At 37.6% G+C, this 14,026-nt stretch overlaps 2 protein-coding genes across 10 annotated transcripts in view; one reads left to right on the top strand and one right to left on the bottom strand.

The window, feature by feature from the left end:
* Nucleotides 1–6,104, bottom strand: part of METTL25 (methyltransferase like 25) — a 154,857-nt gene extending 148,753 nt beyond the window's left edge. For all 8 annotated transcript variants that reach the window (XR_006220085.1, XR_006220083.1, XR_006220086.1 and 5 more), the window contains exon 1: nt 5,754–6,104. Coding sequence is in view for 2 of the 8 variants with exons in the window: in XM_007085589.3 (XP_007085651.1) it covers nt 5,754–6,012 (259 nt within the window). In the remaining 6 variants the exon portion in view is untranslated. The remainder of the gene's footprint in view (nt 1–5,753) is intronic.
* On the top strand, nt 5,936–12,608 carry CCDC59 (coiled-coil domain containing 59). 2 transcript variants are annotated; one of them, XM_015539059.2, is made up of 4 exons: nt 5,936–6,354; nt 7,364–7,676; nt 8,075–8,213; nt 10,164–10,245. In XM_015539059.2, exons 1-3 carry the CDS (start codon nt 6,144–6,146, stop codon nt 8,178–8,180), a joined length of 630 nt encoding a protein of 209 aa, XP_015394545.1. In that variant the 5' UTR covers nt 5,936–6,143; the 3' UTR covers nt 8,181–8,213; nt 10,164–10,245. The 2 variants fall into 2 exon arrangements, with proteins under 2 accessions (XP_015394545.1, XP_007085654.1); XM_007085592.3 differs by lacking the exon at nt 8,075–8,213 and adding an exon at nt 12,404–12,608 and having other exon boundaries at nt 5,976–6,354; nt 10,164–10,263.
* The last annotated feature ends 1,418 nt before the right edge of the window (nt 12,609–14,026 follow it).

Raw genomic sequence — 14,026 nt, 5'->3', positions numbered from 1 at the left:
TGGAGGCAAATCCACCAGCCTCAATCAAGCCTTCAGCAGCTACGGCCCAGACAACATCTTGACTATAACCTCATGCGACCCCAAATCGGATCCACTCAGTCAATCTCCTAGAATTCCTGGCCCACAGAAACTGTGTGAGATGGTGTAGTTTTAAGTCACTTGTTTTGCAGCAACATATGACATTAATATAATTGTGTCAATATGTGTGTACTTCTCCAGTTAAAAATTTATGAGGTAGGTCATATAATTAAATATTCATTAATGCTATATTTTCCTTTAATTCTTAGAGATTATTCTTAGAGTATATCTTCTTCTAGTTCTTTGAATAATCTTTTAACAGTCACTTAAATCCAACACCTGAGTTCAACAAGGATCAGCTCCTATTAAGTCATTCTTTTCCCCTTTGGTTACACTTTTAATTCTTTGAACATAGCTACTTAAATCCAACATCAGTGCTCACTTGGAATCAGTTTCCTAAGTATGAATCACACTTTCCCGTTTCTTTGCACATCTAGTGAGTTTGGGTTAAAAAGCAGAATCGCAGGGAATTTGTTGTAGTGAATCTATTTTGTTTTTCTAAAGGTTTTGTTATGGTTGAAATTAACTCCTCTGGACTCCCAACTATGAAATCTATCTCCCTTTAGCGTGAAGCAGCTGATGTCTCTGCTCAATTGCTGATTTGCTACCCTGCCCCCTGAGGGTATCCCTGAACCTGTGCAGTGTAGCAGTCAGACAAAGATTTGGGTAGATTTCACAGACTGTGGGGTTCACCCTATGTTTCCAGGGCTCCCCAGCCTAAATTCCCACTTGCTAGCCCTGAGTTCTGCCTTTAGAATTCATGAATTCAAGCAGGCTCCTGATCTTTGCCACCCAAATTGTGTGCACTCTGGGGAACACACTCTTTCAAAGGGGCAGTAAATTTGCAAATCTTGTCAGAAGCTCTCTTTCAAAGGCTTACCATGCCCTAGTTTTGCCAGCAATTTTGCTGGATTCTGCATGTGACCTCTGCATGTGACCCAGGGATTGTGGCAGAGCTTGGAGCTTAGATCTCAGCCGTTTCTGTCCTGCTTCTACAATATATTCCTTAAATTTCCATCTGCTCTGATCTCTGAACTTTGTCATCACCACCTTGATGTGGTAAGGATGCAGCTTTCCACTGCCAGATCTAGGGGGGCTTGGAGCACAAAAGAAAGGAAGAAAGCCACGAACTCCCAGTTCTTATCCATCAGTAGAAACCTCTATAATAAAGTCTTCTCAACTACCTTTCGTCATCTTCCCAAACCTTCCAGTAGTTGTTTTTTAATGATCTGGTCACTGTTTATCATTGTTGTTTGCTAGAGAAACTATCTGATCTCTTCAAGTTGCCATTACCTGAAGTTATTTTATTAGCTTCCTATCATGTCTTCCTGCTTCCATTCTCCCCTTCTAACAGTCTCTTCTCCACACAGAAGCCAGAGTCATAAATCACATATCACATAAATCATAAATCACATATTACACCCCACACAAAATCTTTTTTATTTTTAAAGAGAGAGTGTGTGAACAGGGGAGGGGCAGGAGGAGAGAGAGAAAGAATCTTAAGCAGGTTCCATGCGCAGTGCAGAGCCTTGTGCAGGCTCAATCTCATGTCCCCGGGATGATGGCCCTAGCAGTATGGCCTACAAAGTCCTATATAAAGTTATCCCAGGCCACCTCTCAAATCTTATCATTCACTAGTCCCACCTGGACCATTCTTCTGTGCTTTCAACACACCTAGCATATTCCAGCTTGGTACCTGCTCTTTACTTGGCCTAAAACACTCTTCCTCCACTTAGCTGTACGACTGGCTTTCTCCAAGTTTCTGTTCAAATTTTGTCTTGCTAGAGAAGACTTCCCTAATCACCCAATCTAAAATAGCATTTCTCTCCACCACACCATCCATCTTCTTCACTTTCCCTTCCATGCTTTGCTTTTCTCTATTGTGTTTACTGCCACTTGATCTCACTTATTGACGTTTATATATATATACACCATATATACGCTTGGTTTACTATGGATCTACCCTCTCTTAAACATAAGCTCCATGTGGCAGGAATTTTGTTGCATTCAGTATCATAACTGTAGGGTCTAGAATAAAACCTGGTAGGTAGGAAGTGCTCAATAAACATTAGTCAAATAAATGACTGGGTTAAGTGCTGCTATTTCCTAGGCATTATTGTATCAACTCATGTTACTTTCATAGTACTCCATCAAATAGGCACTATACTTATCCTTATTACAGATAAGGCACATAAGTACAAAGCATTGAAGTCCAAGTTAACAAAACTAGTAAGAAGTGGAGCCAGGACTTGAACTCTGGCAGTCCTGTCTGCAAAGCACATTGCATTAGTCTACTCTGGCTGTCATAACAAAATATCACAGACTGAGTGAGTGGCTAAAACAACAGAAATTACTTCTCACAGTTCTGGAAGCTGGAGGACGGAGGTGATGGCAGAGTTGGTTCCTGGGGAAACTTCTATCCTTGGCTTGCAGATGGCTGCATTCTGTGTCCTCATATAGATTTTCTCTGTGTGCCCTCTTGATGTCTCTTCCTCTTCCTGTTGGATTAGGGCTCCACCCTTACTGACCTCATTTAATCTCATCTCCTTAAAGGCCCTATCTTCAAATACAGTCACAATGGAGGGTTAGGATTCTAACATATGAATTTGGAGGACAGGGTCCCGATTCAACCCATAACACTTGTAATTTATATCCATAAAATATAGTTATTTTCAGCATCTTTCCTTTTTATTTTAGAGAATTAAATGTTTCTTCTCTAATTGTTTTTAGGCAGACAGAGAAGAAACTTTCAGGACTCTGACCAGACCATAACATCACCTAGTAAGAGAAATCTACTAAAATAGCTACCCTGAGGATCTTCAGAAACAACTTGGTCTCATAAAACACCAAAATGATTGGGCCAAACATCTGCTGGTGCACTTTTACACACTGTGCATTAACTCAAGTGAAGCTCTGGGAATTGTGTTTATTTATAACTCCTCATACAGAATCAGCAGAAAACCCCACTTTATGCGGGTCCCTGATGGAAATCCTTTCCAGTCTCCTTGGTGCTCCTTTAACACACCATGCATACTCCCACATCAGAGCTTATGCACTTCCTGTTCTCACTGTCTGGCATGTTTTACCTCCAGATAGCTTCATGACTCATTTTTCTCCTTTCTAGGTTTCTTTTCCAGAGATATCTACATGAATTCTTGCTGGAACAACCTATATAAATTGCAAACAAACTTTCCTCCTGCACTTCCTCTATTTATTCCTCCCTTCTCTACTTGATTTTTCTGTGGCATTAAAAATTGTCTCTCTTCCTTCTAGAATGCAAGCAAGATGAAGACGGGGTTGTTGTTTATTTGCTATTTCCCTAGCTCCTAGAAAAGCATGCCACACAGTAGACACTAAGTAAGTGTTTGCTGAGAGAGTGAACAAACTTCCCCAAGGTTACAGAGATAGTGGTAGAACTGGAATTTGAATCACATCTAATACAAAAGTCTAAAAATTTAACTGCTAAATTATACTGTACATAGACATGTGATGTAAGTTTTAATAAGATACAAATATAGTCAAAAGAGCAAAAACTATTCTTCTATGACACAAACAACAGACTTCATATAGAGACAGAGAAAATGCCTATAGTTTTTCTTTGCATGAACAAAAATTAATATCCCTTACAAGCATGAATTATAAAAATTCATTATTTTAATAGTAAAGGCAGCTGACCATTTGCACAAGTGAATATTATGTATAAAAGTATGCAGGGCCAGGTACTTTTCAAAAGTGAACAATCTGGTCTAGACTCCACTGTTGTTGGATAACTAAAAAATTGATTGTAAGGTTTTCCCAAAAGATAGTAGTATTTTACTCCTAGCCCAAGAGAACAAGTAAGTGGTGTCACTCATTCATTCATTTACCAAATATTTATTAACCACTTATAGTGACTGGGCACTGTACTAGGGATACAGCAGTGAACAAAACAATTCTTATATTCTTAAAAGGGAAAACAATAAAAACAAACCAGAACAAAGGAATGTAGTCGTGTCATAAAAATGTTGGCTTTGATAATAGCCTTTGTAATTCACTCTTAGATAATTCAGAATAAACTTTCATTACAGTGAAGACCTCAGATGATGCAAGTTTGAATCTCCATTGCTGTGACCCTGATAAACTATTTCAAGTTGCAATTTCACAAAGAAGCGAAAACAGAACCCATCTTGCAAGCCTGATATAAATGTTAAAAGAGAAAATATTTAAGAAAACACTTAGCACACGGTAGAGTAAATAATAAATATCAAATAACCCTATTATTATCATTAGGATATGCAAACAATCTAATTCTTTTATTGTGTGAAAACCCATATGAAAGTCTTGGGCTTCATATTTAATTGCTGGGGTTTTTTTTTTTTTTTTTTTCTTTTTTAGGAGCTACCATGAGTCATTCATTCATTCAACAAATGTACACTGAGAATTTAAGCCCTGTTACTAGGTGAGTACTGGGTATTAAGAGAGCAAACTGAAGAGATGTGTAACTTTTCTACAATGAACAGTACCTTTAAAGAAACCAGTATTTACCTATTACAGGAGGACCCTCTAGTGGTACTTTGTATTTCGGAGAATGCTCAGTGAATAAAGTAAGTGCAAAGTTGGGAAAGCCTAGTAGCAAAAGGGAAGAAATTCCAGAAGCCTGACGGTGTCCTGTCATCTCTGCTTCTAACATGTACTCACCTCAGTAGAATCTAAATTTCTCCAAGGCAAGAAACCCAAGAGCCTACAAAAATTCATGGCACACAGTAGATACTTTACAAACAATTTTCACGTGAACTGGTACATATTTCGGGTATATATTTCAGGTCTTCACTACTACCATCCTATTCCATGACACAGGCATCTCTTTCTTGTACTACAGAAATGGCATTCTAACTGGACTCTCACCTTTTGCTCCATTAGTCTGTTCTTCAAACAATTATTAAAACTATTTTTTTTCAAATATAACTTACATTAAGTCCCCATATTGACCAAATGACTCCAAAGTTTTCCCATCACACTTAAAATTTCAGAGGACTGGAGATCCTGCGTGATCCGGCCCCTGCTTACCTCCCTGACCACACCTGCCATTTCCCCATGCCTGGCTCTAGACACTCAAGCTTTTCTACAGAACCTCAACCACTCCTGCTCTTTTGTGCCTCTGGGCCTCTTTGGTTCCTGAAATCCTTTCCTGTGGCTCACTGCAGGCTGGCGCCTTCTCCTACTTCTTAGCACCTAAATTAGAGCAGTCTCCTCACACAATCGCTATCACATCTGTTTTCATTTATTTTTTCTTGGCCATTATTATCTTAAATTATCTTGATGTATTTCATAAAGGGTTGATTTATCTTCTGCCGTTTCCACTTGGAATCTAAAAGCATTGTTCGTCTTGTTTCCCACCATTCAAAAACTTTTTGTTGAATTACTCAAAGAACAACGCTCCTGCACGATTCCCTGTCTCTTTAAATTTGGAAAATACACAAGCACCCAAGGACGATAGAGATAACCCGGAAGAACGTACCAGGCCCACCCTGCCACGAACCCGACCCCGCTTCCGCTGCCCCGAAGCGAGTGCCTCCCGGCCCCGCCTCTGCCCGCCCCACCGCACACCTGTTTCCGCTCTTCTTCCGCTAGGGAGACTCTCTGTTGGGCCGGATTGTCTCTCGGCTCCCAGCCCGCCCCGCCCACTTGCCATTCACCTGATCCCATCTCGGCTTCCACCAGGAGGCGCGCCTCGGGGGACCGAGCCTCCGCCTCGGCCGCTGACCGCCTCAGCACCCCCAGCACGGTCTCCGGGGGCAAGTCGACCAGTTGCTTCCACACGGACTCAGTGTAGAAGTCCACCGTATGTGCACTGGAAATGGACAGGGCTTCTCTCAGGAACTGCAGCAGTCCCTGCAACTTGGCACGCAACGTGAACAGGTCCTGGGTCACTGGGAGCGGAAAAGACGCCGCCATGACGCTCACCCTCCCGGGCTGTAGGTGGCGCAAACGTAGCCGCAAGGCGAGGGCTCGGTCGCAAGTAACTCAGACCGTATGAATACGTCTCCGATCTGGACTCTAGTTGGGTGATTGATTGCTTTTGTCTCATGACGTACTTTCACAGCGTCCATTGTGATTTTTCCTGGCGACTTGGTTGGTGTGCCATGGCGCCGGTGAGGCCGGCGGCTCGGTGGCCGGCAGGGAATTTTGGGTCACGTAGCGACGGAGTTTCCCCGGTCGCATTCAGAAAAAAAAATGTGAAGCAGAGGACGTGGCGATCTAATCATCAGCAGGCCTTCGTGGGAAGCGTTCGAGAGGGTATGTAAGAAGGCAGCCTTTTACAAATCCTCAGGCCTGCGAAATCTTAGGATATGAGACTCGCCATAGCAGGGAAGAAGACTTTAGGATCCAGACCCGGACATCCTTGGGGCAGAGGGGGCCATTCCCGGACCTCCTTGGGGCAGAGGGAATATGGGAATATGGGAGCTATGGGCTTCCCATAGCTCAGGAATGGAAGATGAGGCGGTGTTGCTAACTAAATCTTTAAACGTGTTTCCCGACTTAACCCCATTCTTGATCAGAATTGTTTTTCTTACAATTTTTCTGTGAAACTGTAAGCAGAGCATCTATGGGTCCACTTCTGCATGTATTAAGGCAAAGGATATAGAGAAAGATGGGACCGAAATGTACTGCCCCAAATCCTTGCTGATTACAAATATCCCAAAGCTTTGGAAACCGTTTTCTTTTATTGATCTTAATGAACTTCGTTTTAGTTTGTTTTTATTTTGTCTTGCTGTCTGCACGTGTCCTCAAATCCCATGTGGAATGTATAAGCTGTAAGTTCAGTTTTCTCGTAATTGCTAGCTGTACAGAAAATCATGCACTGTCTTCTCTTTTTTGTACTGAATTTCTTTCGAAAATCAGTCATACTGTGCTTTTCTAAGGTAAAATAATTGATGTGAGTTTTTTCTGAAAGTATTGGAGACCTAGAGTAAGTGTTTTAGATGAATGAAGGAATTCATTTTGATTTTGGGTGCAGTCAGTTGGAGTTATGTAACATTAGTCATTTTCTCTTCTTTGAGATTATTGAGTGTGTATGACTAATATTAGCTTTGTCTTTTTGCGAAGGACCAGCATACTATTCATTACATTCTCTTAAACTTGTTTTATGAAATGACTTCTTAAAGCAAAACTAGTTTTGCTAGTAAAGTAATTCGAGTTTCTGAATGTGATGATGTAAAAAGTTTTCCATGTTAAATTAATAGCTACATTTTTCATGCAATTTATTTTCTGAGAAAGTTAATATATGACTGATATTCTTCAATAGGACAAGGCTTCGCATTCCAAAGAAAACTGAAGATTCAGCAAAATTACAAGAAATTGCTGTGGAAGGAAAAGAAGGCTCAAACCTCACAGGAATCCCAGTTCACAGATCGATACCCTGATCATCTAAAACATCTTTATTTAGCTGAAGAGGAAAGACTCAGGAAGCAACTTAGAAAAGTTGAACAGCCTTTATCACAAGAACAAGTTGATCAACCTTTGCTGAAAGAACAATGTAGCACTGCCCAAGCTTTGTCTGAAGAACATTGTAGTGCTGAGCAGCCTCAGGCAGCAGAGCAACATAGCATAAGAATAAAGTATGTATTATTTTCTTTTCAAGTCCTTTAGATAGAAGTAGTGTTTTATGAAAGAGTTTATAGGACAGTTTGTGGAATTTTGAATTTTTCTTATTTAAGGCATTTTAGAAATCACAGTGAATTATGTGAAAATATTTTCAGGGAAGCTTTCTTTTTAGCTAAAATGACTGAATTAGGCTAATTTATGTTAGTGGAAGAAGTAATGAAGTTGGAATTAAAAGATGTGGGTTTTGGATTTCAGCCTCAAATGCATTTAACTTTTTTGGACCATGGTAAACTCTTGTTAGTAGTACATGTTGAAAAAAACCAACAACTACTTTGAGAGATATTATAGTATAGTGGTTAACGTCAGACTCTGGAGCTGGACTTAACATACTGGTGCCTCTTCTTTGAGATAGAAATGATAATAAGAAGTATGTGATTCAGAGCTGCCATTTGTTCAACTCCAGAATGGATATTCACACAGACTCTGTGGTACTCCTGACCCATCTCATGGTGCTATGAAGACTGGTTTATTTCTGTAAGGTATTTAAAAAGGTGTGTGGTATATAGGAAGTACTACATAGGTGTTAGCTGCTGCTGTTACTACTATTCTAGATTTTTTCCCCCAGAGGACATAGACTTGGTTGCAATTAAACAAATAGATGGCATAGCTGTATAACACTTGGGTTTTAAAAGAGCTGACTTAACTTTCTCTGTGCATACCTCAAGTTAAAATGTGCTAAAACCTAAACTGGCACAGAATCCAGCTGTTACTTGGGACTCTTAACTTTTTAGTTCACTAAAATACCGTTCTTTAAAGTTGTTAGTATCTGGAGCGCTCACTGCCTCCCTTCGGGGTGCCTGGCTGGCTCAGTGGGTAGAGTGTGTGACTCTTGGTTTCAGGCTTGTCACGTCAAGCCCCACTTTGGGTGTAGAGATTGCTTAAAGTTGTTAGCTACTTGTGGTAAAAGTAACAGGAAATAAGACCCCAGGAAAAAGTACAATTGCAAATAGAAACAGAGATGCTAAAAATTCAATTTCGTCAGTAGGCATGTGCGTCATATTATTGAATAATGGATGTATAGTTCTGGCAAATCTAGAAATGCAGGTTTCTGTCATTCTTGGTAATAATTGAGGTAAGGAGGGTTAAACCACGAGACACAATATGAAGGTAAAAATCATATTGTTAAAGATTTCTTAACTTTGAGGTCAAAGCAGGAGAAAGTTACTGAAGAAGTTAAATAGAAGTGTCATAATTGGAGAAAGGGGAATACAGAAACAATGAAGTCAGCAGAGGACAGTTGTAGAAAGTAGAGATTGTTCATGTATCAAACACTGTAAAGTCCAAGAAAAACGGGACTTTAAGAACAAGTCTTTGGATTTATGGTTTAAGTAATCATTGGTGACTTTGGAGAGATTTTCAGTAGATAGTCTTTATTAACGTGGATGTAACTACCTAAAGAATGGAGACCAAGAAGGGAAACACTTGGGGAAAAACCTGGTGCAAGAAAGGAAAACATGAGCAGGAGAGAAGAATGTCACTAGAACTAAGGGAATGAAGTTTTCAAAAATAGTGAATGGCCAATTAAATGAGACTAAATAATGCCCATTGATTCAATCTTCATATTTGACTAGAAGGCCATTTTTGACGTGGATAGTTTCATTAAAGAGAACAAATGCCAAATTGCAAGGAGTTAAGGAGTGAATGTGATATGACATCTGTAGTCTATTTTCTGTTCTTTCTAGGTATTTGACAATGAAAGGACAAGGAATAAGACTGATAGTTAGAACAGTACATAGAGTCTGGTAATGAATAATTTATGCATTTGTTCAAGAAAGGAACTGTTGAAATATGTTTTATTGTAGTTGTGAATTGGTGTGAAAAATTGAGACTGGGAAAAGGAAGATTAATTACTGAATCAGATAGCTTGAGAAATGAATGTCATCTGAGCTTCAGTAGTTGAATTAGATTAGAGTGGGACATCAGAGGGAGAAGTACTTTAATATAGAACAGTTTTAAATGGGGACTAGGTTCAAGGTGTAGTCATTCATGATTGAATAGGTTAAGTAGAGACAAGTTGATCAAAGCAGTTTGGGATTAAAGTTCATGTACCACCCACAACTTCTGTAACATCCTTCAATTTAAGGTTTTCTTCCTACTGTCATTTCTGTCATTCTTGTGCTGCTTTCCTGTTTGTTAACATTTTAGAATCTTTCAAAGCGTTCTGTGTTGTCCCTGGTTGAAATATTTCTCAAAGAGTCTCTATAATTACTTATTTATAATTATTTTTTAATTGTATTTTGAAAGCTGTAACTATATTTTTAATATATTTTTTTTGACATTTTACTAATAAGATTGATGTCCTCTTCCAGCCTCTCTTCCTTGCTCTGTTCATTTGCATCAGTGACATTTTACTGTGCAAGTACTATATTTGACATAATTGTGTCATAATTTTGGTTGCACCATTTTTAATCCTTTGACTTACATATCTTTATCTTAAAAAGCTCCATTACTATTCCAAGGAAAAATAAAAAGAAAACATCAAATCAAAAAGCACAGGAAGAATATGAACAAGTACAAGCTGAGCGTACTGCTAAGAAACAAGTAAGATCTTTTAAAATATTTAAATTCTTTTTTTTTTTAATTCTAAATGTATACATAAAGCTGTGCTTCTTAGTACGTGTATATAGTATGTTTTCTGTAAATTGCTATTGAATAAATGAGTGGTCGGAGAAGAGCTGGAGAATTTTAACTAATTCCTCAGTCATTTCTATTATCCTCAAGAAGGCATGCATACTAGTAGGTCAAGAATAGGATCTTAAAGATACTGCTTATAGGTTAATGAGTATCTGGGACAACAGTTTTTAAGAGTATGGTCTAGGAACTTGCACTTTTAACAAGTGTCTCGAGATTTTTATGTATAATAAAATTTGAGATCTACTGACTTAAGAAAAATAGATTATCGTAATTTTACATTGAAACAGGTAAAAGAGGGAGGTGTTAGAATAAAATACTTCTTTCTAAAGAGTTGATCTTGCCTATTAAAAACTTACTAGATTAGTTTAGCAAAAAGTTACCACTCTTTATTGTCATTCAGAAGCCCAAAATTATAATAGTCTTTTTCAAATGAAAACAAGATGATGCAGAGCTTCAACAAAATTGTTCAATCTGTGGTTTCTATTTTTTGCATTGAAGCTATATTAATCCATCACTTTAAAAAGGATTGCACATTAATCAAAAACTACTTTAAAGATGGTATTGACATGAAATTTCTGTTATGTCTTAGCTTTAGAGTTTGTATAATTAAGAAATCTGGAAGTTTAACATGTACAATTCTCCTGATTATTTTTAAACTGATGGTAGACTAGGATGAAGGAGAAACATTTCTCCATGGAAGTATTGTACATTTGTTTCATAGTTTGTTACATTATGCCCTTTTCTAACCAGCAACAGTCAGTTATTAACTGCCACCTTTGGAAATGGTATAACAGGTAAAGTAAGGACCACTATACTATAAAACGTTTGGTATCTTTTTGAAATTTTCTTTATATATATGAATATTAAGGCTTTGTAGTCATGAAAATTGGTAGTTTCTTAGAATTTATGGATATCAGATGTCAGGAGAAAAAGCCAACACCAATCAATCCATGAGAATCAAAACTACATAAATTAAATAAGCACCCATAATAGATGCTAAAACTTCAATTTCTTTTGTTTGTTTGTTTGTTTTTGTTTTTTTACTTTGTTTAGAGAAACTCCATAGAGGTAAACTATCCTGTATATACCTGAATTCACAAATAAATTCCAGATCTTTTGTGCTTGTTAAAGTAAATGAAGTATTATACCATAGGAGGACATAAGTTTGAGTGCTAATCAGACTTTGCATTAACAAGATCTAGATAGGAGACTTGGTCTTACAGGGTATTTAGGATTTGGGACAAGTCACTTTCCATATCATGGAATGTCAGTTCTTCATCTGTAAGATGAAGATGAAGATAATAGCCTAGAATGACAGTTTTTTAAGAATAGAATATGCTATGATATGAAAGCACTTTGATAATTAAGTTACATACCAATACAGGCTGTTGTCATTTGGGTGCTATATGTGTTACTAGGGAAATTGAGAAACAGCACATGTATTGCTTTTTTTTTTTTTTTTTAAGAACTTTTGTTTAACTTTTGTAAGAATATTGTGCATTTCGAATAGTGCTTTTCAGGTTTACATAAAAATTTGAATTATTTTTCTTATACTCAAATGAATTTGAGTCTTTATCTTAGCAAATCAAAGGAGCATAACTCTTAATCACAATCATAATGCCTAGCAGTGTTTTGCCTACTATATAGTCAGTAAATGTTTCCTTAATTAAATCTGTCAGATGGCAAATTAAATAGAATACCAGATATTCTACAAGTGAAGATTTTTGTATTATATGCAGTAGGTAATCTCTAAAATCCCAGATCTAATTAAATGATGAAATCTTACATATATATGCCTTCTTTCCTCTGTGCTCTAATTTTAGTTGTAGCCAAATAACTAAAAAACTTTAATAACTTTGTGTTAGTCTGTGTTAGAGCATTATAGAGTAAAGGCAGAAGGTAACTACTTAAGCGACAGGTAACACCTCTTATTTTGCAAAATCTAAGACAAGCCTAAAGTGTTTGCATGGTAATAGCTATTTCAGCACAATGACTGAACTGTATCTACTGTTTGTTACTAATGCAAATTGCATGTTAATAATTGTAGGAATTTGAGAAGAGAAAACAAGAGAGAGAAGAAGCTCAAAGGCTCTATAAAAAGAAGAAAATGGAAGTATTCAAAATATTGAGCAAAAAGACTAAAAAAGGCCAACCAAACTTGAATTTACAAATGGAGTATCTTCTTAAAAAAATACAAGAAAAAAATTAAAGCAGCCATGTTTTTAATTAAAAGTTAAAATAGCTGCCCTCTATTGAGTTCTTTTGTATATATACTGTTCCTCCTAACAATTAACTAAATTTTTTAACATAAAATGGATTGCTGAGCTACGCTAAGTATAAAATGTCCAAATATTTTTTTTCTTGTGAAAGAAAATTTTCTGTATGCTATGCAATTTATTTGTTTCTTATTTATTTGCCTTCAAGGTGGCCCAAAGAATTGAAAGAACTTTCTATTTGAATGTGTTTAAGCATGTAATATTTTTGTACCGTATGAAATTCAGATGAAATTAAATGTTTTGAAAATAAATGAGCACAGCTTTTAATGAATTATTTCAATTAAATATTTTAGTAATGGACTATTACATTTAAAAAAATTTTTTTTAAACATTTCTATTCATTTTTGAGAGAACACTAGCAGAGGAGGGGCAGAGAGAGAAGGAGACACAGAATCTGAAGGAGGTTCCAGGCTCTGAGCTGTCAGCACAGAGCCAGACCCATGAACCATGAGATCATGACCTGAGCCAAAGTCAGAGGCTTAACTGACTGAGCCACCCAGGCACCCCTCCACTATTACGGTTTTAAATTCAGAAACATGAGAGCAGGTTACCCAGGTGCTGAAACTATCCTCTGCCCCCACTATATTATCCTGTGGTCTTTATTTATTTTTTATTAGTGCAACAGTGATTTCAGGAGTAGATTCCTTAATGCCTCTTACCCATTTAGCCCATCCCCCCCTCCCACAACTCCTCCAGCAACCCTCAGTTCTCCATATTTAACAGTCTCTTATATTTTGCCCCCCCTCCCTGTTTATATATTATTTTTGCTTCCCTTCCTTTGTGTTCATCTGTTCTGTGTCTTAAAGTCTTCATGTGAGTGAAGTCATATATTTGTCTTTCTCTGACTAATTTTGCTTAGCATGATACCCTCTACTTCCATGTATTTACAATTGGCAAGATTTCATTCTTTTTGATTGCCAAGTAATACTCCTATCCATTCATCCCCCAATGGACATTTGGGCTCTTTCCATACTTTAACTATTGTCGATAGTGCTGCTAAAACATTGGGGTGCATGTGCCCCTTGGAAATAGCATACCTGTATCCCTTGAATAAATACCAAGTAGTGCAATTGCTAGGTCATAGGGTAGTTCTATTTTTAAATTTTTGAGGAAACTCCATACTGTTTTCCAGAGTGGCTGCACTAGTTTGCATAGCCACCAACAGTGCAAAGGATCCTCTCTGTGCACATCCTTGCCAACATCTGTTGTTGCCTGAGTAGTTAATGTTAGCCATTCTGACAGGTATGAGGTGGTATCTCATTGTGGTTTTGATTGTATTTCCCTGATGATGAGTGATGTTGAGCATCTTTATATGTGTTGCTGGGCCATCTGGATGTCTTCTTTGGAGAAGTGTCTATTCATGTCTTTGTCCCATTTCTTCACTGGATTGTTTG

Source organism: Panthera tigris, chromosome B4 (genome assembly GCF_018350195.1).
Source record: "Panthera tigris isolate Pti1 chromosome B4, P.tigris_Pti1_mat1.1, whole genome shotgun sequence".
In the NCBI taxonomy this organism is placed as follows: Eukaryota; Metazoa; Chordata; class Mammalia; order Carnivora; family Felidae; genus Panthera; species Panthera tigris.
Note: the sequence above shows the minus strand (reverse complement) of the source record. Positions and strands in the feature narration are given on the sequence as shown.